The sequence below is a fragment of the Panthera pardus genome, unplaced genomic scaffold (genome assembly GCF_024362965.1).
Source record: "Panthera pardus isolate Hobbes unplaced genomic scaffold, ASM2436296v1 HiC_scaffold_20, whole genome shotgun sequence".
In the NCBI taxonomy this organism is placed as follows: Eukaryota; Metazoa; Chordata; class Mammalia; order Carnivora; family Felidae; genus Panthera; species Panthera pardus.
The window spans coordinates 10,712,728-10,736,944 of NW_026526766.1; the positions used below are offsets into that span (position 1 = coordinate 10,712,728).

The window sequence follows — 24,217 nt, forward strand, 5'->3', positions numbered from 1 at the left end:
GTGAGTTTCAGGCTTGAGGTCTGAGTCAGAATAGCTCACGTCAGGCTACATGTAAACCATCAGGACTCCAATATAGTGTCTTTCTCAGTTCACTGTTCTCTTAAACAGATGATATAGAGATTTGGGGTTGAATATGTATAGGTTCTATGCCTGCATATCCAGCTAGAGCTGGCAAAAGTTCTAAGGACAGGAAGCGCAGTAATGGCAAATTAGCAATGACTTAGTAATGACAAATACACCTGTCTATTTTACCACTTCGGGACTCAAGACTTAAAAAGAAGTATCAAGTCCCTGAGGCAACTTTCAACATTCAAATCTGAGCTATCATAATATATTTAAAAAATTGTTTTTTGAAGTTTTATTTATTTTTGAGAGAGAGAGAGAGAGGGGAGAGGCAGAGAGAGAAGGAGACACACAATCTGAAGTAGGCTCCAGGCTCTGAGCTGTCAGCACAGAGCCCAACACGGGGCTCGAAGTCACAGATGGCGAGAGCCTGACCTGAGCCAAAGTCGGACGCCCAACCGACTGAGCCACCCAGGCGCCCCGACAGTATCTTAATTATATCCATCTATTCAAAGATAACAGTGCAAATCCCTGAAAACTTGAATTCCTGCTCTTGCAGTAGACTCCCTAAACACTGGTGGTCTGCAACTCACAAGGGTCCAAAGAAGAGTCGTGTCTGATTATATTCTCCTGGCCTACAAATGATGGGAGCTTTCCACCAAATACCCCACAGAGACAGGTAACATTTTTAAATACAGCAGTAGAATCGTGTCCTCGGTAAATCTGTACCCAGATGGGTGGAACAAAGTAGCAAACCAGCTGTACCCTAACCTCCGTTCCTCGAGGCCCAAGCCCGGGTTCATCAGATGGCCACCTTGCCCGCTGGAACTGCTGATCGTGTTTCGGGACAGCCACTGCTTGATGTCCACACTGAGTTCAACTCCCTCCAGAACAAGCTGGCACTTGTGGGGTGATCAGAGCTGACACACTGAAAAGTGAGGCCTCCTCCCACCCCACTCCATTGGAGAAGAACCTCAACACATATTCACGGGCTTCTAAGGCTACCTCTCTGGTCTGGATTCCAACCCTTGGGATCCTTGGCTAAAAGTTTTTCATTGGGAGAATGGGAGCATACACAAAATTGGAGACGGTAATGTAGTGAACCTCCCTTACCTGTCATGTAAGTTTCCACAAGCTCAACTCAGGGGCAACCTGGGTTCACCTACAGTCCCATTGACTACTTTCTCCTCCCACCCCCACACTCAATACTGGATTACTTGTAAGCAAGACTCCAGACATCATATCATTTCTTCTGTAAATATTTCAGCACACATCTCTACAAGATAAAGACTTTGAAAAACACAGAGCTATAAAATCATTATGACTCTTAAGAATTAACAGTAATTTCTTATCATTGCTGAATATTTAGTCAGTTCCAATTTTCCCCAAAATGTATCCATTTTGTTGGGTGTGTGTGTGTTTTGCAGTTAGTTTGTTAAATCACGATCTAAACGAGGTCTACATATTGATGTCTTTCCTAAGTCTCTTCTAGTCTACATGCATTTCTTAAGTGTTATAGTTGTCTGCAGTAGGAACTAGCTTGCAAAGGAGGAGAAGAGAAAATATGAAGCTTTAGAGGATGTTTGTTGTTCTATCTTGCTGAGTGTGTGTGTGTGTGTGTGTGTGTGTGTGTGTGTGTGTGTGTATTTAGAGAGAAAGAAATGGGGGGAGAGACAGTAAGAGAGAAAGAGAAAGACAGTATGAGAGATGTTCTTCCATCAGCTGACCCAACGGATCCTGGGGCCAACTCTAACTCTGCCTGCCTGTGATCTCATCACCTGAGCCCCCCCACTACTCTTCTTCTTAACTGGTTTTTAACTGGGCTCTGTCACTTGCAGCCTCAAGAGTCTGAATGCAAACTCTTCTGCGATTCAGAGTATAGTGGCATGGTTTTAGGGACCAACACATAGGATACCTTTTACAGAACCCACAATGAATCAGGGAACAAACGTGCCTCATAGAAGCTTAGTGGTTGTGGGGCACCTGGGTGGCTCAGTTAGTTAAGTGTGGGACTTTGGTTCTGGTCATGATCTCACGGTTCATGAGTTCAAGCCCTGCATTGGGCTTTGCGCTGAGAGCTTGGAGCCTGGAGCCTGATTCTGACAGATTCTGTCTCCCTCTTTCTCTGCCCCTTCCCTTCTCATGCTCCGCCTCTCACTCTCTCTCTCTCTCTCTCTCTCTCTCAAAAATAAATAAACATTAAAAAAAAAAGAAGCATAATGGTTGCATTCTACTTTTGCCTCTCCTGCAGGCTCAGTCATAATTGGGATATAATGGTCCACCTCTCTTCTAATTCTCCTCGCCAAGAAATAAAGTAATGGTAATATTAAATAGTTTAATTAATGTGCTTTCAAAAGAAATCAGCATGTGTGATTACTTCATGGGAGCCAGAAATTTACCTTTCTTCCACAGGGCTACCTTTGGAGAAAGTGCAAATTACAAGGGCAAATGCAACCTCTGGATGTATGAGCTTCAAAATATTAAAGGCTGGTCTAGGGGCCCTCCAGCACTGTAGACATACCAATTTACAAATAATTGGCACACTAATTACAAAGCATTCCTCTCCACTCAATAAAGCAGGCCCATTAGGGCCTCTGCTAGATCATAACTCTCAGTCCTAATCAAGTTTCTGCATTGTTTCAAAGACCATAAAACAAAGCGCCTTCAACACAGTCTGTAACTCATTCTTGCACTCAATGTGGGACTGGACACCCTCCCGTGTAATCCCACGAGGGCGACTCCAATGAGCTGCTGCCTCACTGGACATGTTCTCCCCGCCCCCCTTTCAAATTGTTTTCTCTCTCCTGATGTCCACTTTGGGACTCTTTCTTACATATTGGCACCCCCAGCATGGAACTTGGAGGAAAAAGAATGCATGTGAAGGTCATATTTAACACCGGTAATAAGTTTTAAAGTTTCCCATGGAAACTGAAAAGGTATGAGATAGAATGTGGTTGCTGATATCATCTCGGGGTTTCAGGTACGTGTGCTAATCTGCCAGGCAGCCATATGTAGATCGATAAATAGGCAAACATAAGATTTGGGGTTAATGGGCTAGGAGCTCCATTCTGTCATTTCACCTGCTTGTTGAATCCTGAACAAGTCACTTTACCTCTCTGTTACTTTGCAATCTCAAGAACGGAGGCAATAAGGCTGCCCACATCATTCATTTTTGTTTGTAATCTGCCTCATTCAGAAAAGGAATTTGAGGCCACTGAAAATAAATCAAGAGATGAGAAAACCAAGAGGGTTGGGAAATAAAGATAAGAAGGAAAGAAAGAAGGGGTGCTTGGGTGGCTCAGTCGGTTGAGCATTTGACTTCAGTTCAGGTCATGATCTCACAGTTTGTGAGTTTGAGCCCCACGTCGGGCTCTGTGCTGACAGCTCAGATCCTGGAGCCTGCTTCAGATTCTCTGTCTCCCTCTCTCTCTGCCCCTCCCCTGCTCATGTGCGTGCACGTGCACGCTCTCTCTCTCTCTCTCAAAAATGAATAAACATTAAAAAAAGTAAAAGTAAATTTAAAAAAAGAAGGAAAGAAAGCTGAATATAATTCAGGACACCAGTAAGTAAGCCACTAGATTTAGTAGTGATGAACAGAAATTTGATCCTAAGTAATGAATCCAGGAGAGCCAATGAGAAGACACGCACATGTCTCCTGTGTTTGCGTTTCCCCAGTGGACGCGAACTCTTCTCTGTCTGAAGGCCTGAGAGACACTTTCCCTCCGGGTCCTCACTGAGGCGTAGGATGAGGTCAGTGTCCTCAATGATATTTGCACAGTACACACAATATCCTATCTCATCACAGATGTCTGCTTTCCTGTCCTTTCCGCTGACCATTGGTAAACTCATAGAAGGGCAAGTCAGCAGTCACAATACCCAGGGGTGGGGGCTTCAAAAGGTTTAAGAATCAAGCTCCCTAGGGGCACCTGGGTGAACCATTCAGTTGAGGGACCAACTCTTAATTTCAGCTCAGGTCATGATCTCAAGGTTCATGGGATTAAGCCCCACATCCGGTTCCATGCTAAGCATGGAACCTGCTTGAGATTCTCTCCCTCTCTGCCCCTCCTCCACTCACATGTGTGCACTCTCTCTCTCTCTCTCACTCTTAAAATAAATAAATAAACATTAAAAAAAAAAAAAAAGAACCAGGCTCCCTAATGGTCTTCTTGCTTGATCCAAAAATTAAATTTAAAACATTTAGAGGCATGGATGGACAGTGTATCTTTTAGGCAAAAATGCCCCCCAAATCATATATTTTGCAACAGAACTTTGAATAAAATTTGGACCACGGAGATATTGCTGTAGCCAGTTTTGGCACGAGCCAGTAGCAGACATTCTGGCACGCGGAGGAAAGACTGAGAGCCTCATAAAGTATAAGGAGCCGAAACAGGCTTGGAGGACGGTCATTTCTCAGCCCATCTGAAGCACCCCCCTGGGGATGACCACAGGTAAAGCCTAAATTATCACACTGTTCTGGGTCAGCTCTGATATATAAAGAGTGGACAATCAAGGTTCTGAAGTTCTATGCATCAAGAGCACAGCTATGATCACTTTTGGCCAGAATGTTTTCAAAGCAATTCTCTTCAGGCTGTTCACAGAGATTATTTTTCTTTCTTTCTTTCTTTCTTTCTTTCTTTCTTTCTTTCTTTCTTTCTTTCTTTCTTTCCTTCCTTTCCTTCTTTCCTTCTTTCTTTCTCTCTCTTTCCTTTCTTTCTTTCTTTCTCTCTCTCTCTCTTTCCTTCCTTCCTTCCTTTCTTTCCTTCTTTCCTTCTCTCTTTTCTTTCTTTCTTTCTTTCTTTCTTTCTTTCTTTCTCTCTTTCCTTCCTTCCTTCCTTCCTTCCTTCCTTCCTTCCTTCCTTCCTTTCTCTCTCTCTCTCCTTCCTTCCTTCCTTCCTTCCTTCCTTCCTTTCTTTCTTAAAATTTTTTTTTAACATTTATTTAGTTTTGAGAAACAGAGACAGACAGAGCATGAGCAGGGGAGAAGCAGAGAGAGAGGGAGACACAGAACCCGAAGCAGGCTCCAGGCTCCGAGCTGTCAGCACAGAGCCCGACACGGGGCTCGAACTCACGGACCGCGAGGTCATGACCTGAGCCCAAGTCGGGCGCTTAACCGACTGAGCCACCCAGGCAGCCCTACAGACATTATTTTTAAAAATATTTTAACAAAACACTTAAGAACACCAAAGCTTAGGGGCGCCTGGGTGGCTCAGTCGGTTAAGTGTCTGACTCTTGACTTCGGCTCAGGTCACGATCTCACGGTTTGTGAGTTTGAGCCCCACATTGGACCCCGAGCTGAGGGCGCAAAGCCTACTTGGGACTCTCTCTCCCCTCTCTCTGCCCCTCCCCTGCTCATGCGCTCTCTCTCAAAATAAACAAATAAAATAAACATTAAAAAAAAAAGAACACCGAAGTTTAAGTAACACGCCTTGATGGATTAACGGCAAAACAGATCCCCCAAATCACTGAATGGTTTGACTCACTGCGTGAGGTTACTGCATGCAGACCGTAAAATGTTCTGAAGGTTAAATGAGATGGTATCAGTGAAAGCGTTTCGTTAAGAGCTATGGAAATCCTGGTTGCTATTGTCGGAACCTCATTTGTAAGCTTGATCGATAACTGGTTTTGCTCTTCCACAGGCCTGTTCTGGTAAAAAGAACAGCCCAGAAATCATACCGCTGGGCCTTCTGGCAGTGCTATAGAGTGATGACGGACAACAGCAGTTTCCTGGAGACTCTGTGTCCCCACTGCAGTTCACACATGGAGATGGCCGCACCCACCTCGTCCACCGCTGGGTACAAGGCAAAGAGCTCTGCCTGCCGATTGGTCCTCCGAGCCTCCTCATTCTGCTTCTCGAAGTCCTCGGCACTCACGTGCTGCAGGAGGTTCTCCAGCCGCTGGTCAGGCTGCAGGCTGCGGAGGTCGAAGCCACACGCGGTGAGGGGACCTTTCCCGGACACGTCACACAGCACATTTAAGTGGCGGGGGCGTGCCTGCGAGAAAAGACACATCTTGTGAGAGAGACTGCGGGTCTCAAGTGAGTCCGGAAGCATCTGGGATGTCGGACCCCTGCTCCAACGTGGGATTACAGAGTCACGCCTCAGGTGGCTTCTGAGCCAAGCAATCACATCTTAGCCTCCTGGTCGGAATACCCTAAAATGAAACGTCTCCTTCCCACCTGGAAGCAGGTAATTTACTCATCGGATGTGGATACACTGGTCCTTGAGGAAAGGTTTGACCACAGCACGGTGTTCCTGTTAGCTCTGGGGCCATGTTCTTTTCTGGAGGTGGGAGCCAAGTCTCTTGGGAACCTCACTGAGGTCTCACGCTCAAGCAGAAAAGAACTGAAATAACATATAATAGAAAGGGGGCTGGACTGGGGCATAGAGGGATCCTGGCCTAATCTCAACTCCAGAACTTGGCTTTTGAAACTGAAAATGAGAGGTTGTATGAGAAGCCTTCCAAATTAAACCTCATATAAATTCCCACACTCGATATTATGCTTCCAAAGACAGAGACGTGGGGGTGGGAACACCCTTCGACGGGGCTTTAGTAACAGTTAGGGCAACAGGAACCAGAACAAAAAGCAGGAAAGCATTTGCCAGTCAAGTAGTGTCCACTTTTGGCTGCAGTGTGTTTGAAAAAAGTCGTAAAGCAATTCACAAGCAGATGCTTTATTCCATTAGGAACGTTTCAGTCACGGGGAATTGCAAACCCAGCCAAAGATTTGGCAAAGCCTTGACAACCATAATTAATGATACGGGGTAAGAAGGCAGATGGAACTATTACAAACATCTGTAAAATTAATGGTAAAATGTTATCCTAAAGTTCTACAAAATGGACATGGTACTGTACAATGTCTACGATGTATACTTTTTGTGACATCCACCGACCTTACAGAAATTCTACTCTGCTAGATCATAAATTTGACCTAACTGTGCTAGCAATAATCAATATTAGTACTGTAATCATTGATACTTCTTTGGCTTAGAATTTATGAGAGCCTTGGGAAAAGGAAGTGAATTTACCAAGTTTCTTTAAAAGGACGTCAAGAAATATATATGATGTCCATAATGTATTCTAAGGGCATAAACTGGACAAGTCAGCAAGGACTGTGAGGACAAGAGCATCTCCGGAACATTGTTTATAGCAACAAAATAAGAGAAACAATCTAAATGTCCCCCTAAGAAGAAGCATTCAGAGATTCTGGACCTTGCATCCGAGGGAATGTATGTAACCATTTATTTTTATTTTTTTTATTTTTTTTTTCAACGTTTTTTATTTATTTTTGGGACAGAGAGAGACAGAGCATGAACGGGGGAGGGGCAGAGAGAGAGGGAGACACAGAATCGGAAACAGGCTCCAGGCTCCGAGCCATCAGGCCAGAGCCTGACGCGGGGCTCGAACTCACGGACCGCGAGACCGTGACCTGGCTGAAGTCGGACGCTTAACTGACTGCGCCACCCAGGTGCCCCTGTATGTAACCATTTAAAGAAAACCCAAGAAACACGTAATCGTTGGAAGAGAAAGACGGTCATAGTATGGTGTATTGTTAATATGACAACGGAGGGCATACAATATTAGGTATAATATGATCTAATTTTTATGAAATCTATGTGTACCACGGAGTTGTATCATGTTATGTGTTGCACCTACGTAAATTCAGGCACCTGGCCTCACCATTCCACTCAGAAGGTGCCAAGAATGGCAGTGACGTGGACGATGTTGCCGGTTGTCTCACTGCCTGAGCATCTCTGCACGGTGAGTATTAGTCTAATACTGAAAACCATACAACTTTTGCATAACCTGACTCCACAACCCAGCTGAGGACTTAGTTGAGTGCAGTTAGTACGCTGAACAAGGGTGCTTCATGGGGGTGTTGGTAATTTGCCTATCCTCCCTCAGCTTTAAATTTTGTACTCTGGCACTCAGCAAGCCACATCTCGGCTTTGCCACGGCTCCCTTTGGGTTGCGCCAGGAGGGGGCGCTATAGGGAGACTGGACGGCTGGAGCAGGGAGAAGGGACTCCCTCCTCCCTCTTTGCTCGCATTTCCTCACACTTCGGTAGTGGCAGTTGGTTCTGGCTTTCGGCCTCTTTGGGCACTTCTAGAACCATCTTCATCTCACCTCCTTGTTGGTACCAGCACCAGGTGGACAGTCCCACGTCTAAGAGGTCAGAGTCCAGACTCCCTGACCCTGTGGGGTTTTTCCTCCGAGATCGGGAAATACTCCCCACAGCTAGGTCCCACCCCCTCCCCAGGGATTTGAGTCCCAGCTCCGAAGCCACTCTTCAGGGTTTTTAGGTTCTGGAAACTCCAAACTCTTCCCACTAGACCCCCAGTTCTTGAATGTGATCTTGGGACCTCCTGGGAAATGCTAATTAGAAATCGAATTATTGAGTGCCACCCACCCAGAACTACTGAATCAGAAACTCCAGGGTGGGGCCTAGCCATCTGAGTTCAAACAAGCCCTCCAGGGGATTGCAGTGAAGCTCCAGGCTTAGAGCCACTGCCCTAGGCCCCAGCCCCAGGGTGACGTGCTGCTTCCTGCACCTAAAGTTTCTGTCGGACTTCGATTTTCCTGTTCCGTTCTCCGGGTCCTCCAAAACCTGTTTAAACAATTCCCTCGGTTACATTTTCTTGTTGTTAAGATATCTGGGGTGGCGTATCTGATAGGTGACCAAGACTAGGCCTAATTTAGGTGACCAAGACAAGGTCCGGGCACCGGGGTGGCTCAGTCGGTTAAGCATCCGACTCTTGGTTTCGGCTCCAGTCGTGATCTCACGGTTCAGGCGTTCGAGCCCCGTGCCCAGCTCTGTGCTGACAGCGGGGAGCCTGCTTGGGATTCTCTCTCTCTCTCCCTCAAAATAAATAAACTTAAAAAAAATTGAATTTAGTCAAAATTACCAGTGAAAAATCCCTTAAAAATCCCCCACAGAGCACTGGTATTCCATGCTTGAGGAAGCCCACCATATTCAGTACTGGAACTGATGGCTGATTCCTAGGTAGAGCTCAGATAAAGCAGTGAGCTTGGCTGTAGAGACCACGTGGTTTGAAAACCAGGTAGTATTGTAGAACTGTCTAGTCATTCAGCACGGTGAGATGCTTATAAGGAGAGCCAAGCTGAAAACTATACCAGTTCAGAAAACGCACTATAGAAACGCAAATTCCTTCCCCTTTGTTTTTCGCACCTATAAAAGTTGGAATAGAGCACTGGCTTTCTAAAAAAATTTTTACCTGTGGTAAATCTACATAAAATTTACCATGTTAATCATTTTTTAGCGTACAGCTCAGCAGGGCGAAGGACGGTCACACGCTTGTACAACCAGTCTCCAGAACTCTTCACCTGTACCCATCTGTGCTGCAACTCTGTCCCCATTAAGGGGTCATTTCCATTTCTTCCTCTTCCTACAGCCCCTGGCAACCGCCATTCTATGTTCTGTCTCTAGGAATCTGACTACTCTGGGGACCTCACACATGGGGAATTATACACTTTTTGTTCTCTTGTGACTCTTTACTTAGCCTGTGTGGGGCACTAAGTGTGGGCTCGTATTGTCCTGAATGCTTCACACAAATTAACCCATCGAAGAGTCACAAGACCCTATGTGTTAGTGACCAGCTGTTATTGTCATTAGCGTTATGGACTTGAACGTGTGTGTCCCTGGAAAATTCTTATGTTGAAATTGCAAGTCCCAGGACCTTTGGGAGGTGATGAGGTCTTGAATCTGGGGCCTTAGTGAATGTGATTAGTGCCCTTCTGAGAAAAGACACGGGAGAGTTTGTTTCCTCTCTCTTGGTCTCCACTGTGTGGAGATACATCGAAAGGTGTCTGCAAACCAGGAAGAGGGCTCTCGTCAGGAACCAAGTCAGCCAGCACCTTGATCTTGGACTTCCCCCTCTCTGAACTATAAGAAACAAATGTCTGGTGTTTTAGCTACCCCAGTCTATGGTAGTCTGTTACACAGCCCAAAGTGACTAAGACAGTGAGCTTCCCTTAAATAAGTAATAAGTACTTGTTAGAGAAACTGGGTAAAATTGAGAAAAGAATACTTTTTAAGAAGTTACAGGAGTTCTAGTGCCCAAAGACAATGCCTTCTGTGTTTCTGTAGGCATCTTTTTCCTACCAAATTCAAAATTTTGATTCCCCATCAGTGTTCTAAATTTCGATTCTTGATTGTGGTTTAACATGAACATATTTTCAAAATTCTCTTCTAGGATTTCAACTGCTCCATAATTTTAATAGATGCACAAAATATATATGCTCAACTATTCCTCCACAGAATCCCTGCCTGAGTTCTCGATCTTTCCAGTCAACTATGGCTGTCCTTCTCTAGAGAAATTATTCAAATACATTCAATAGACTGTTCCAGATTCCAAATATTTACTTTGCCCAGTTAGTTCAGATGCTTCCGTTTCTTCCCGAAGGGTCCAAATATTCTCAAACCTAAACTAGTGTTGAAGTCAGGGAGCTGTGATTTAAAATGAGAAGAGACCAAGTGAAGAGACCGTCATTTCCCATTGAGTAGACTCGGGTGAGAACACGACTCCTCCAAGATCACACAACAGTTGACCAAGATGGTCAGAGAGCATGTCCCCTAAGGCGCTATTTCATTTATGCCATTGGGTCCCCATACCCAACACTCCTTTCTAAGGTAAATATTTCCTAATTTTTCCTTTCCCATCCTGAAACGTAATGTACAGCTGATATAACTTACACACAATTAGTTTTAAAATGAACTCAAAAAAATTTAACGGAATGAGGAGATAAAAGTAAAAATTACAATATGAAAGATGGCTTTGTTATCATCCTTGTTTCCCAGGGGAGGAAACCGAAGCCCAGGGAGGTAAATTATCCTGTCTGGGGCAACAGAGTGAGTATGTGGCAAAAACCACAGAGAACCCAGGCAGTCTGGCTTTCACTCATTCTGCACGCAGCCTGCCTTAGGGACGCCCCTGGGTGTCCTCAGGAATTGTAGCAGGGGTGGGCTCCGTGGGCACCCTCCCTCCGCTTTTGTGTATTTTCATTATTGAACTTGTGGGTTCTCATTTGAACAGCAACTTCTGTAGCTACAAACAGGTTTGAAAAACAGAAATCCCTGACTCAGATGGTAGAGTCCCTCCCACTCTGACATTCTCTGAGTCTCTAGCCTTTTTTCTAGTTCAAACATCAACAGCATGCCCTGGGCAGATCAGACCGGTAACCTGGTAACCACGTTTGTTGACAGAAAATACCTGCGCGCTGGGTTCACTGTTCTCCAAGGATTCTGACTCAAACGTCTGTTTCTGAAGTGTCTTGTGAAAATCCCTTCGGGATCCAGTCTTTTTAAAGCTGCAAATCTCCGCACTTCCTTGGTTTCTTTTATGGTTGTTATTATATCATTTGGAGAGAGAGAGAGAGAAAGAGAGGGATGCAAACATATTAGATTCAAAACAAAAGTAATGGCTTAAGTGTACACACGGCACTGAAAGATCTTGCAAAGAGAGACCGATTGTAATTCCTCACATCTAATTATGCACCAGGCCTAATACAAAGCTGCGCTGTAATGAGAGACAGACTTGCCTCCTGGCTGGCTCATTATTAAAGGCAGGAATGGTCTGGGAAAATGCCACTTCGGAGGTGTGGTCATTTCAGCTGCGGGGCATTTGGCAACAAGCTGACGCTAAACTATGACCCCAGTGTTAAGAGGCTGGAATAAATCTAGCAATGTGCAGAGCAGCAAATAAAGATCGTTTGAAGATAAAAATAGAGGAAAACGTTTAATGTCCCCATCAGTGTTCTTAATGATGAATGAAAAAGGCAGGACATGGTTAAGAAAAAGAAGAGATAAATGACGTACATGCTAAAAATCTTTGCTAATATTCTCAATCTCCACTCCATGCACTCCATTAAGATTGTGTTTCAAAAATGTCTAGCTATGAAAAGGGTTTAAAATATAATGGCCACCACTGTCACTGGAGAAAGAAACGAGACCACCATGCAAAAGGCAACAGATAGGAGTTGTGAAATAATAACTACAGAAACCAGCACGCCTTTTCCCCATTTTTCTGACTCAGAGTCTTCCTGGAAAACAGGCTGCAAAGTCAACCGCACAACCACGCCGCCATTTTGTTTGATTTCTCACACTATTCGAAACCCCCCTGAGCAGGTTGGTAAAAGGATATGAAATGAGTTAGGATTTATTAGGCCAATCAAATGGCAGACAGATTAAGCAGGAAATGTGGGAGAGCTACCAGCAACGATCCAAATACAGAGTCTATAACTCTTTGGGAGGGATGAAGTGTTGGGTTATGCACAGAGCTGGTAGTCAATAAATTTTAGTTGATTAAGTTAATTAAAGAAAAAAATGAGAGGTCCCAGTGTTGTCTGCTGGGAGAACAGCTCTGTCCTTCGATTTTATTGTGCTCTAAAGACAGGCAATTTGTTTTGAGTGAAAGGAGACAAGGAATAGCGTAGAAGACACACAAGATGGGTATGGTGACGAACTCAAGTCAAAGTTTACTATAAATGGTCATCGTTAGTGTCTCTTGCATTGCCCCTTGCATTGGCCCCTTGCATTGCCCCGATCTAAACCTGTATTGACAGGGCTGGGGGACCAGCAGGCTAAATTGGGAACTGAAAAAAAATAAGTCAATGAGTAAGGTAAACTCTGAATAAGGAAATAAGACTAAACATTTAGAAAAGATTTCAAGAGAAATATCCAGAATAATTTCTGGTTTGGAATTCCTAAATACCAACCAAATAAATGAAATTTAAAATATATTGTTCATAGACATCAATTCCCAAAACGTCTTCTGGGGGACCCCTTCAAACAATGCCCCAGAAGTACTAAGTACTTAAAATATTTAAGAAAATGATTTTGGTTCCAGTTGCTCTAAGTGTGCAAATGGTAGTGTTGAGAAGAGCAGATACATGTGTGAGCAAGATTTATTTTATAATATTTACTTTCTGTGAACAGAAGATCTTTGAGAGAGAGAGAGAGCTTTACATAGGATTTCATAAACCTGTTAGCTTCTTAAAAATTATTCTCATCAGTAGAAACTTAGGAATATCCAAGCGGGTGTTGGATGGGTAACCAGTGCACAATTTTTTTTTTTTTTTTTTACTCTAAGGGTTCAAAGAAAAACTTACATGTAATATAATGTCCTGTGGAAAATGCACCCAACTCAAAATAGTGGTAAATAGGGAGTGGCATCCTAAGATGCCTCTTGTAATTATAACACACTGAATCTACGATTATTTTCCCTGCAGAATCCAATTTTAAGGGGAAAAATTCCCAAAGGAATTAACTAGAGGCACCTGGGTGGCTCAATAGGTTAAGTGTCCGGCTTCAGCTCTGGTCATGATCTCACGGTTTGTGGGTTCAAGCCCCACATCAGGCTCTGTGCTGACAGCTCAGAGCCTTGAGCCTGCTTTGGATTCTGTCTCTCTCTCTCTCTCTCTCTCTCTCTCTCTCTCTCTGCCCCTACCCCATTTGTGCTCTGTCTCTGTCTCTCCCTCAAAAATAAATAAACACTAAAAAAAGTAATTCTAAAATCTAATACGAACAGTGAATTAAAACACAAATTTCACACTTTGGTGTCTGCCCTTTGACCTTCTTGGGACTTATACACTCCAGAGAGAACTGATGCCAAAGGTTCAGTGTCACATGTCTCCTCATAAGGCCACCTGCTCAGGCCACAGAAATAAAAATCGGGAAGCAGCCTAACTTAAGACCTTGTGTGCCTTGGCAACCAGAACCGTATCTGCCTTAGCTTTCTTTCTTGTCTCCTAAGGTGCACTTATCTGAGTGTTCACTGACAGGTAACAACACACACACGCACACACACACACACAACTACAGCCATGCATCTGCCCCCATCATCCTCAATCACTTCTCCCAGTGCCTCTGTTTCTTCACAGGTGAGGCATAAACACGAGGTGAACTCTAAGATACTTGCCCGGCTTTAAGATTTTGTGATAAAAAGTTCATACACTGTATCTGGAAACGTTCTAATCAATTTTTGCCTAAAGATGCTTAAATCTGGGAGAAGTCAGAATTGTTTGGCCATCGATCTTTTGCTATTTTATGCCAATGGATGCTTGCTCTTCTTTTTTTCTCCTCCGTTTTGTTAGAATGTTTCCTGGAGTCCTTTATATGAACCCAAAAGACACTGACAAATGGGCATTACAAAAATGAGTCACTGAATAGTATTAAAAGTTCCTTATATACAATACGTACACTGTAATGCCAGACACGCACCGGCCCTGAGGATTGGGAGGACGGAAGGCATTGAGACTGCCGTTTTCCATGGCTGCGTGTTTGGAACCACAGCAAACTTTTCTCCCCTTCCTCATTCTAGATTTAGCGTCTACTTCCCCATTTTCAAGTCTCAGAAAGTCACAAAGCTCCCTTGTGGCAGCAGGGGTAGAGTTGGCTGTGGGAGAGGACAAGGGCTGGCAAGCATGTAAAGATGACTCATTTTAGAAGTGCCAGCCACGGAAGGCAGAAACCACCAACGGGTAGGTAGTGAGACTGCTGGCTGAGGGCCACTGGCCACCCGAACGCCCAACCTCATTACCCTACGCGGGCAACTGAGCCAAATAAAGCCATGCTCCTGTTGAACCTATCTGCAGACAAAAGAGAGATGGGGAAGGAGGCCAAGCAGTAGAACAGTAGAAAAACTATTCTCCTAAAAAGAGCACAACCTATCGCTTCCCAAGAGAATTGTATTCTTTTTCTCCAAACACTGTTATCGTATATTTGGGAACCATCCAAAGATCAAACATATTTTGAAGACCAAACTCTTTTTTTTAAAGTTTATTTATTTTGAGAGAGAGAGAGAGAGAGAGAGAGAGAGAGAGAGAGTATTAGCGGGGGAGAGGCAGAGAGCGAGGGAGAGAGAGAATCCCCAGCAGGCTCTGCACCGTCAGCACAAATCCTGACATGGGGCTCGAACTCACAAACCATTAGATCATGACCTGAGCCCAAATGAAGAGCCAGTCGCTTAATCAACTGAGCCACCCAGGCACCCCAAGACCATACTCTTTAGGGGCAGTGTGGAGTGGACCGAATTTGGCTCTGGTGTCCAGGACCTGGGTTCAGATGCTGCCCCCTTATTTACCGGCTATGAGACCCTCGCTAGGCAAGTGACATAATCTCTTTGAGCCACAGTTTCCACAGGTGTGACATAGGGGGTAACACTGATCATTTTGAAGGCCTGTTGTGATGACTGGAAAACGATACATATGCCTCCTTTCCCTTCTTCCCCTTCCCTTCCCTTCCTATCCCTCCTGCACGAGCTGGCACTAAAACTATCAGAACAAGATCATCCTCCATGCCTGAGGGCGTAAGGGGAGGAAGTGAGGAAGCCCAGAATGGGAAGTTGAAGGCCAAAGAGGGTAAGGAGAGCACGCATATAAAAGGCATGGAGAATCAGAACCCACATGGTGTGAGGAGGGTGCCCAACCTTGGAACATCCTGGCACGTGATAACAGGGTGAGGTTCTGAGTAGAACGAGGAGGCCATGCACCCGGAGTAGCCTGCCAAGGGTGTCTCTGTGGAGGGGTGGCCTGGCAGTAAGTATCAGGGGAGGCCAAAAGGGGCATGCACACGGGAGGGGGGGGAAGCCTGCGGGTGTCAGAACCAGAATACGAGGAGGAAGGCAACTGTGTGGTGATGGGGGGTGATGCTGGCAATGGTTACATACAGGGGGATTGATCAAGTAAGTAAACATACTAAGAACAGTAAGAGTCAGGTGTTTCACCATCTAAGCAGGGGTAAAAATATGGAAAGGAAGAAAATGACAATGAATACTGTGATGTCACTCCAGAACTGCACCTATCAACATGAACTTGTGACTTCCAGTGCACGTTCGTGCGCACACACACACACACACGCCCTACTTTGTTCCCTGAGAACACATTGGATGAGCAACATCTTAATAGCAATGAGCACACCCAACACCTACAGCTTGGCTTCTAAGAAGCGCTCTCCACTTAAAAGGAATCAGAGCCGCTTGGAGAAATGACTGATTCCAGGGGTGAGGAAAGGAAAGTGTTAGATCAGCGTGCAATATCTTGTGGCAGAAAGCAAGGATGTGATCAGTGACGGCTAGGGGCATGTAAAAAAGACACAGCGGCCAGTGGAAGGGATTCACACTTGTCAAAGTGAGGACAAACTGAGCATCAACATAAACCAGAGAACTGGATTCAAACCTGAACAAAACAGGAAACTATGATTTGATATTGATACAAATAAACTGAAAGTTTGATGAGGAATTGAGTATTTTATAATAATCAAATCCAAATGAAGGGATTATTATGTATAAAAAAATAATTGCCTGGGGGCACCTGCGTGGCTCAGTTGGTTAAGCCTCTGACTCTGGATTTTAGCTCAGGTGATGATCTCACAGTTTGTGGGCTCGAGCCCCACGTTGGGCTCTGTGTTGAAGGCGTAGAGCCTGCTTGGGATTCTCTCTCCCTCTCTCTCTGCTCCTTCCTTGCTTGTGTTCTCCCTTTCTCTCAAAATAAACAAATAAACTTAAAAAAAAAACTTCCCTGTAATCTCAAGGTCATGAAAGTCAAGGAAACAGTCAGGAACTGCTCCAAAATAAATAATACGAAAGCCATGTGACTTCTCAATGCAATGCAGGCCTTTCAACTAGATCCTCTGGCTCCAAAGGGCATTCTTGGGACATCTGGAGAAAGCTGAATAGGGTCTGAGGATTAGATGGTAATAATGTATAAATGGGAACTTCCTGAATGTGAGGGCTATATGCTAAGTATGATGGAGAATGTTCTTGTTTGTAGAAATTACACACTAGGGGTGCCTGGGGGGCTCAGTCGGTTGAGCGTCCTACTTCAGCTCAGGTCATGATCTCACGGTTCGTGAATTCAGGCCCCACATCAGGTTCACTGCTGTCCACGCAGAGCCCGCTTTGGATCCTCTGTCCCCCTCTCTCTCTCTGCCCCTCCCCCACGCAGGTGCATGCACACATGTGCTCTCTCTCTCTCTCTCTCTCTTTCAAAAATGAATCAATAGTTTTAAAAAGAGAAATTACACACTAAAGTAATCGGCAGTAATGGAGAATCAGGTTGGCAAATTACCCTCAAGTGGTTTGGGAGACGGAAAAAGATCGTTGTATTACACTTCCCAGCTTTGTGTAACTTTGAGCTTGTTTCAAAATAAAAGGAAAATAATATATGTTAGGTGTCTGGCACTGTCATAAAGTCTGCTAGTGGGTCCTACTTACCAAGCTGTGCATCTATTCAGCAGCTCCTGTGAGCACAGGAGTTGCCATGTCCAGAGACATCAGAATGATTCACTCTACCTGCCAGCAAGCCCTCTAACTTCCCATGTGGCTCCGTGGTTGTGGCCAACGACTGACCGGTCTGAGGGGACAAGATTCCCACCCCTTGCCTCAAAGCGGGACGGTGAGAAAACATTGCAGCGTGATCCCTCCAGAGCCCCCTGCACATTGGCCAAGTAAAGCTTCCTCCATTGTCCTGTTCGACACATGTTTATAAGGTGTCTCCTGAGACTGAGGCAACAAAGAAGATGCAAAGAGGAATACACAAGAATCCTAACTTTAAAGGAGACCCTGTCCTCAGTGAGGTCACGGTCGAGTGAGAAATAGCACATACTGAGCAGGGGAGACCAGCATTCAGACATGTTCATCAGAATGCAATGTAGAGTAGGGCGAGAGCTTCTAAGACAAATAGAAACGGCATGCTTTGAAAATTCACAGAAGGGAGCGATTTCCTCCGGAGATTTCCTTCCTCGCCAGGTCGGGGAAGGCTTGGTGAAAGCCCTGGCCTGAGGGCCACGGCGGGTGTGGAGCTGTGGCCCGGGAGTCTGTGCGTCACGGCTCAGGCGTGGCTCAGTGGTTTCCACAGCTGGGTCGCTCTTTGTAACTGCACCGGCTGATGAGCCTTGCTTGCTTTTAGAAAGCAAATAGCTAAGCACCTTGACAGCCAGCACAACAAATGCGTGTCATAATAAGCAATTATTGATCAGGGAGACATTTTTATGGTGTTTTGGGAGTAACTGAATTATAGGCACTGATGTGTTTGAATTTTAATTGTTTACCAGTTCACTGGGAGTAAAATATGGAGTAATAAAACAGATGATACCCCATTCCTTGATGTCCCAGCTCTCCTTGAGCACGACCTTCCTTCAGAATTACCTTAATCACCCAGGATGAAAGGCAAAGTCTAAGGGCTTTTACGATGTTGCTCATAACACTCATGAAATGTTTCACTGTCGCAGCAGATAATATGCCAAGAATAAATAGCATGTAAACAAGTTTCACTACTTAAGAGTTTGACTTTCCACCAAGATACCAAACACATTCTCAAGTCAGTCGCTCTCGAGTTCGTTTAGAGAAAATGGCAGAGGAAGGGAAGCTGAAACATTTAATGTGACTCAAAAGATGCCAGGAAACATCAATCCATACAAAATTTTCAAGTATTTGGAAATGAGATGAGAAGAACATGCAACCGCCATTCTATTCATTAGATCAAAGGTCACTTCCAAAAAGTCATGGGGAGAAAAGCACTGTTATTTTTTGGAGCTAGGACGCCAAATTTTATGCTACAGACATGAAAGATAAAATGGGATCCAGTCAAGGCATCGCCCAGTCTAAGTAACATAAACATGTCCAGTAGGAAAATATATTTCCCCCCAAAGGAGATCATGTATTTTGTGTTTCCGTGTCGTCTAATCTTTCTTATTAAGTTCAAAAGAAATTCTAGGAGCTCCTGGGTGGCTCAGCCTGTTAAGCGTCTGACTTCAGCGCAGGTCATGATCTCATGGTTCGTGTGAGTTCGAGCCCCACGTCAGGCTCTGTGCTGACAGCTTGGAGTTCCCTCTCTCTGTGCCCCTCCCCAGCTTACTCTCTCTTTCTCAAAAATAAAACTTTTAAAAAAATTTAAAAAATAAAAGAAATTCTAAAACTTTCCTCTATCCTTCATGGGCAGCACTCTTGTCTGATTTAAAAGTCTCAATTATAGAACTTGAGTGGCAAATGCTCTATAGAATTATGAGCGTGGGAGGGAACGGAAGTGGCCATTACTCCACTCCCCTGCTCCCTAAGTGGGATTCAAAGCCATTATCACAGATAGCAAGAACATAAAAGACTATCCTTAGATATTACAGAGAAATGTAATATCAGCAAGGAGATAATTGAGGAATAAAAGAGCCAACTAAATCAGGATTTGACTGCACGGTTATGGATGACAGAGACATGTCCACAGAAGGGGAAATGGCTTCCAGAGGAAAGGAGTTTACCACCCCCCAACAGTGCCTTAAAATATACGGGAGAGGGGTTTTGCTTCATTCTTTTAACATGCTAATAGAAGCACTTTTTCTGAAGTCTTCAGGTCTCATTTCACTTGAGAGAAATATTTTGGATAAGGTTGAAATGGAACGAGATACTCCCTAAAGCAGCAGGCCTTCTGATTTTCCAAATTTTACCTTTATGTCAAGAACATATGAAGTATAGTGCTGACGATGGGAAATCTTCCCTGGATTATTAAATGAAAAGAAACTTTCAGTAACACTGAGTTGTCCCCTGCTTTTTTCCTTTGCATATCATACCTTACGAATAGGTCTAATTGAAATTATTTGTTAATTGGGCAGGGGCAACGGAAGCACACTCTGTAATACTGTTTAATAAATATCGGAAGTGGTAGCTAGCCTACTGCCATCTGCCAAGAAATCTGAGTACTTTACATGTGCTGATTTATTTGTTGTATACAATATAACTTATGAGGTAGGTGCTATTCTAATTCTGGTTTTCCTGAGGAGGAAACTGAGGCACACACACAAAAAAATAGTTTGCTTTAGGCCATACAACGAGCGAGTGATGGAGCCAGGACTTGAACCCATTTATTCCTGCTCCAGAGAAATCACCATTCTGTGAAATAATATAATAAACCATAGCAAAGGAATAGACCTTACATTTAACGAGTAATTAAGTAAAGCCAGGAAGTATCTTAGATTTCTATCCATTGATTTGTGGAAACAATTATAATGTATCCTCTTTGGATTACAGTTCAGTGAGTTTTGACAAATGCAGACAGTTGGGTAAGTACCACTACAGTCAAGATTTAGAATAGTTTCAGCACTCCCAAAAGTCTCCCGTGACCATTTGCAGTCAATTCCTTTCTCCAGCCCTACACCCTGGCAACCCCTGATCTGTGTTCTGTCCCCACCGCTCTGCCTTTTCCAGAAGGGATCACACAAATGGAATGGTGAAATTATCTTTGTTTGTCTGGCTTCTTTCACCTTGCATCATACAAATAAGACTCATCCGTGTGGTTCAATGTATGAAGGATATGTTCCATTTTATTGCTGAGTAGTATTCCGTTGTATGGATGTATGAGAGTCTGGTTATACATCACGAAACTGCATACGATTTGGTGGTTTCTAATTTTGGGTAATCACAAATGACAGTGCTATAAATACTGTCATATAGATTTTTATGGGAACATACGTTTTCATTTCACTTGGGTGAATACCTAGGAGTAGGAATTCAGGTGGTGTGAATATATATCTAACTGGGATTTTTGGATAGCTAAGGGAAGAAAACTCAGTGATAGAAACAACATTCAGAAGGTACATATAACAGCTTCTGGTATACAATGACAAGAGAAAAATTTCAGGAATGTGTATTTTCTTCTGGTCAATCGTATCCAGCATTGGCAAAGACATGGGGGGACAGGACAGTTTCATGCCCAGGTGGTAATGGAGTGAATCAGTATAGTTTTCCCGGAGGAAAATTTGGCAGTCCTTATGAGCATGTGTCATGTGCACTGGCTCCATTTCTGCCCTCAGAAATACACACACGAAGAAGGGCAAATGTGCAGATGTCCATTGTGGTCTTATTATAAATAATATGTCAACATACATAATATGTGAAAAATGATATGCGAGTTAATTATACATGAAAATGAGGACAATTGCAATGTGCATCAAAAGAGGAAGATTCAATAACTTAGGATACATTTCTTCTCCTCTGGGATATGAGGCAGTGAGGGATATATACATATATATATATATATATATATATATATATATATACATATCTACATATACGCATCTACATACACAATATTTATGTAAAACATAAATATCCATATATATATTTGCGAAGGTATGAAAAGAAGCTCTGGAAGTCTACACAGCAACATCCGTGTCATTAAGAGTGGGCTGAAGAGAAAGGCAGGGGGTGAGTGAGGACTGAGACAGGAGACTGCTTTTTACTTAACACGCTTTAGTTACTTGATTTCTCTCCAAACGAGCATGCATCATCTGACACATAAAATAACAAGTTCAAAGGAGAGCTAATTAATCACTAAGTAACAACTGGCCAGCAACCCCTGTTGTGGTGTCTGCCAGCTTCCCAGAACACAGCTCGAGAAGACGAGGACAAAATGGAAACTCGCCAGAATGAACAGACACCTGAATCTGGACAGACTGTCTGTGAATGAGATGAGCTGGCAGAATGATGTCCCACGCTCTGTCTCCCCAGAGGGGAACTCCGAGGAAGGCACTTGGTGCTTTCCCTCCTGCCAGTCCCTGTGCAGTCAGTGTCTACACTCGCCAGAAATCTGAATGCAACTTCTTCCCTGTAGTGGCTTATGTATGGAGCCACTCTCAGGTTGCACCCATTTGCACCACCACCAGAACCCCCACCTCCCCATGCCTCTCTCCTTCTACCGCCATTCAGCAACGATTAAGAAACAACTCAGAGAGAACAACTGAGCTAAAGACGGATGCAGGGTTGGGAGATGAAGGGCCTCTGGCAGCCGTGTACTCATTTCTCCCCACATAGAAAATATTAAAGGTGCACACTGGGGCAGAATGACCTCTGGGAGGAGTGTGTTCTACGAACTGGAGCTTTTGTTTCCAGAGTATCAGATTCAGAGTACCAAAGAATCAAACGGTGGGGTAGAAAAGGTGCTTCCTCACTAAAACACTACTCGAAGCTTCCCGAAACTGACAGTGAGTTTCAGAGTTGCAGGCTTCTACCTAATTTCTGGGAAAGGAACTGGACCTTCACACAAGTGTGCAGAAAACAGGACCAATGGCAATCCCCATCCCTAGTATGTTGCCACACGTGAAGTTAAAGCTGACATTGCCTAGTTTGGTGGGGGGTGGGAGGGGAGAAAAAAATGTGCATAAAATAAAACTATGGATAATCATTGTTCCCACAGAAGAGATGAAAACAAATGGAGGGAGACACATAAGGGAAAAGAACAACGATCAAGTGGCTAATGGTCTGGATTAACATTTAATCCAAAATTCCTAACAAATAACATCAGGTTTGTGAATTACATTTTGATCATGACAGCAAAAATAGAAATCACAGGAGAAAAAAAAGATTTGATTGCATAAATAATTCTGAATGTTATAAAATTATAAGCAATATTGAAAGACAAAGAACACACTGGGTAAGGAATTTGTACTATATGACAAAGGGTTAATATCCCTAACACGTAAAGGTAATCCTAGAGATGAGCCCAGACAAATACATTAACAAAGGTGCACAAATTTTATAAATAAGCAAGACACGAAGGAAAAATAACAAATGTCCAACAAATGTATAGAAAACGTATGCCCAATTTCATAATTTAAAAAATGCAAAGTACTGTCTCTTTACAAGTAACTTGGAAATTTATTAAAAGATAACATCCAAAATTCTTAGGATTCATGCATAGTTGTTAATAATCTTTCTGATGTATTATTGCCAAATCCTTAAATTTGTACTTAACGTAGACATAGAAATTCCTCTTATGGGGATTTATTTTGAAGGGGAAAAAATCATAGCTTTGTAGAGGGATGTTACTATACTGGGGTATAACACTGAAAAACAGGGAATCATGTACACATCAAAATTGGTTAAATGAATTTCAATATAAATATATCATGCACCCATTAAAAATTGGGTTGAGGAAGAATGATTCATAGCAAAGAGAGATAGTCACCATTTACTATAAAGACTGAAAAAGCATCATGCTACAAAATAGTATTATAATGTAATTTAGTTTTTATATAAATATATACATAAGGAAATACGATTCAAAGGTTATGCATCAAATGTTAATGGCAGTTTTGTGTCAGTAGTGAAACTGAGTGATTTTTTTCTCTTTTGGTTTCCCTATAATCTCTAAAATTTCTAAAATGAGTATTCTGAAAGAGTCCTTTTTTTAAGTTTGTGCAAGATAGAGAAAAAAAAAAGAATACCCCAATGGGAGTTGCTATGAGGAATGAAATAGTACAGTGTCCCAAGGAGAAAATAAAAACCAAATGTAGTAAAACGGACCTTTCTATTTATTGTTCCTTCTCAGACGTTTTTAGAACCTTAATATCCAGAAAGTATATCTAATTATAACATTTAAAAGCTTGAGAACAACTTGTTCTGAATTTTTTTATTTATTACCAACAAAGCATAATCTTACTTGACTGCCTGACAAGCTTCGTTTTCCATTCACGTTGGAAATTAGAACACATGATGGATTAGCATTTCACTTTCTCTTAATTACTTTTTATAAGCGATGCTTTCTCTTGCTCAGCTATTGAAAATAGCATGCTTACTGACACTGCTCCAAAAAAACAGCAGCACAAATTCAATGGCACACTTCCAAGAGCCGGATAAAACCCAACCCCCAACGTCTTTCTTCGTTTATCCCATAGAGCAGTAATTCTTACTAGTGTATAAGAGAGTCAGTGAGGATAGCAGAATTTCAAACTATAAGTCTTGGCAAAGGCTCTCTGATTTTTTTTTCCTTTTTCTTTTCTTTCTTTTCTTTTTTTTAGCGTTTATTTATTGCAGAGAGAGACAGAGTACAAGTGGCCGAGGGGCAGAGAGAGGGAGACAGAATCTGAAACAGGCTCCAGGCTGTCAGCACAGAGCCCGATGCAGAGCTCAAACTCACCAACTGTGAGATCATGACCTGAGCCGAAGTCGGATGCTTAACGGACTGAGCCACCCAGGCACCGCATCTGATGTTTAGATCCTCTAATGGGATGTGCCCTCAATCTGCAGATACTCCCTGCCCTGCTCCCCAACACATACCCACATACAGGTTGGGGATTTTGAGGTATGTACATGTTTCTCATGGGAGAGTACTGTCTAGGCCAGTGACATATGGGCAAAAAGCACAAACAATATTG

At 43.4% G+C, this 24,217-nt stretch overlaps 1 protein-coding gene across 6 annotated transcripts in view; it reads right to left on the reverse strand.

Moving 5' to 3' along the window:
* DOCK8 (dedicator of cytokinesis 8) overlaps positions 1-24,217 on the reverse strand; it is a 226,997-nt gene that overhangs the window by 135,683 nt on the left and 67,097 nt on the right. For all 6 annotated transcript variants that reach the window (XM_019463659.2, XM_019463658.2, XM_019463660.2 and 3 more), the window contains 2 exons: positions 11,292-11,415; positions 5,841-6,053 (listed from right to left, as the gene is read on the reverse strand). In XM_019463659.2, the coding sequence (XP_019319204.1) occupies positions 5,841-6,053; positions 11,292-11,415 (337 nt within the window). The remainder of the gene's footprint in view (positions 1-5,840; positions 6,054-11,291; positions 11,416-24,217) is intronic.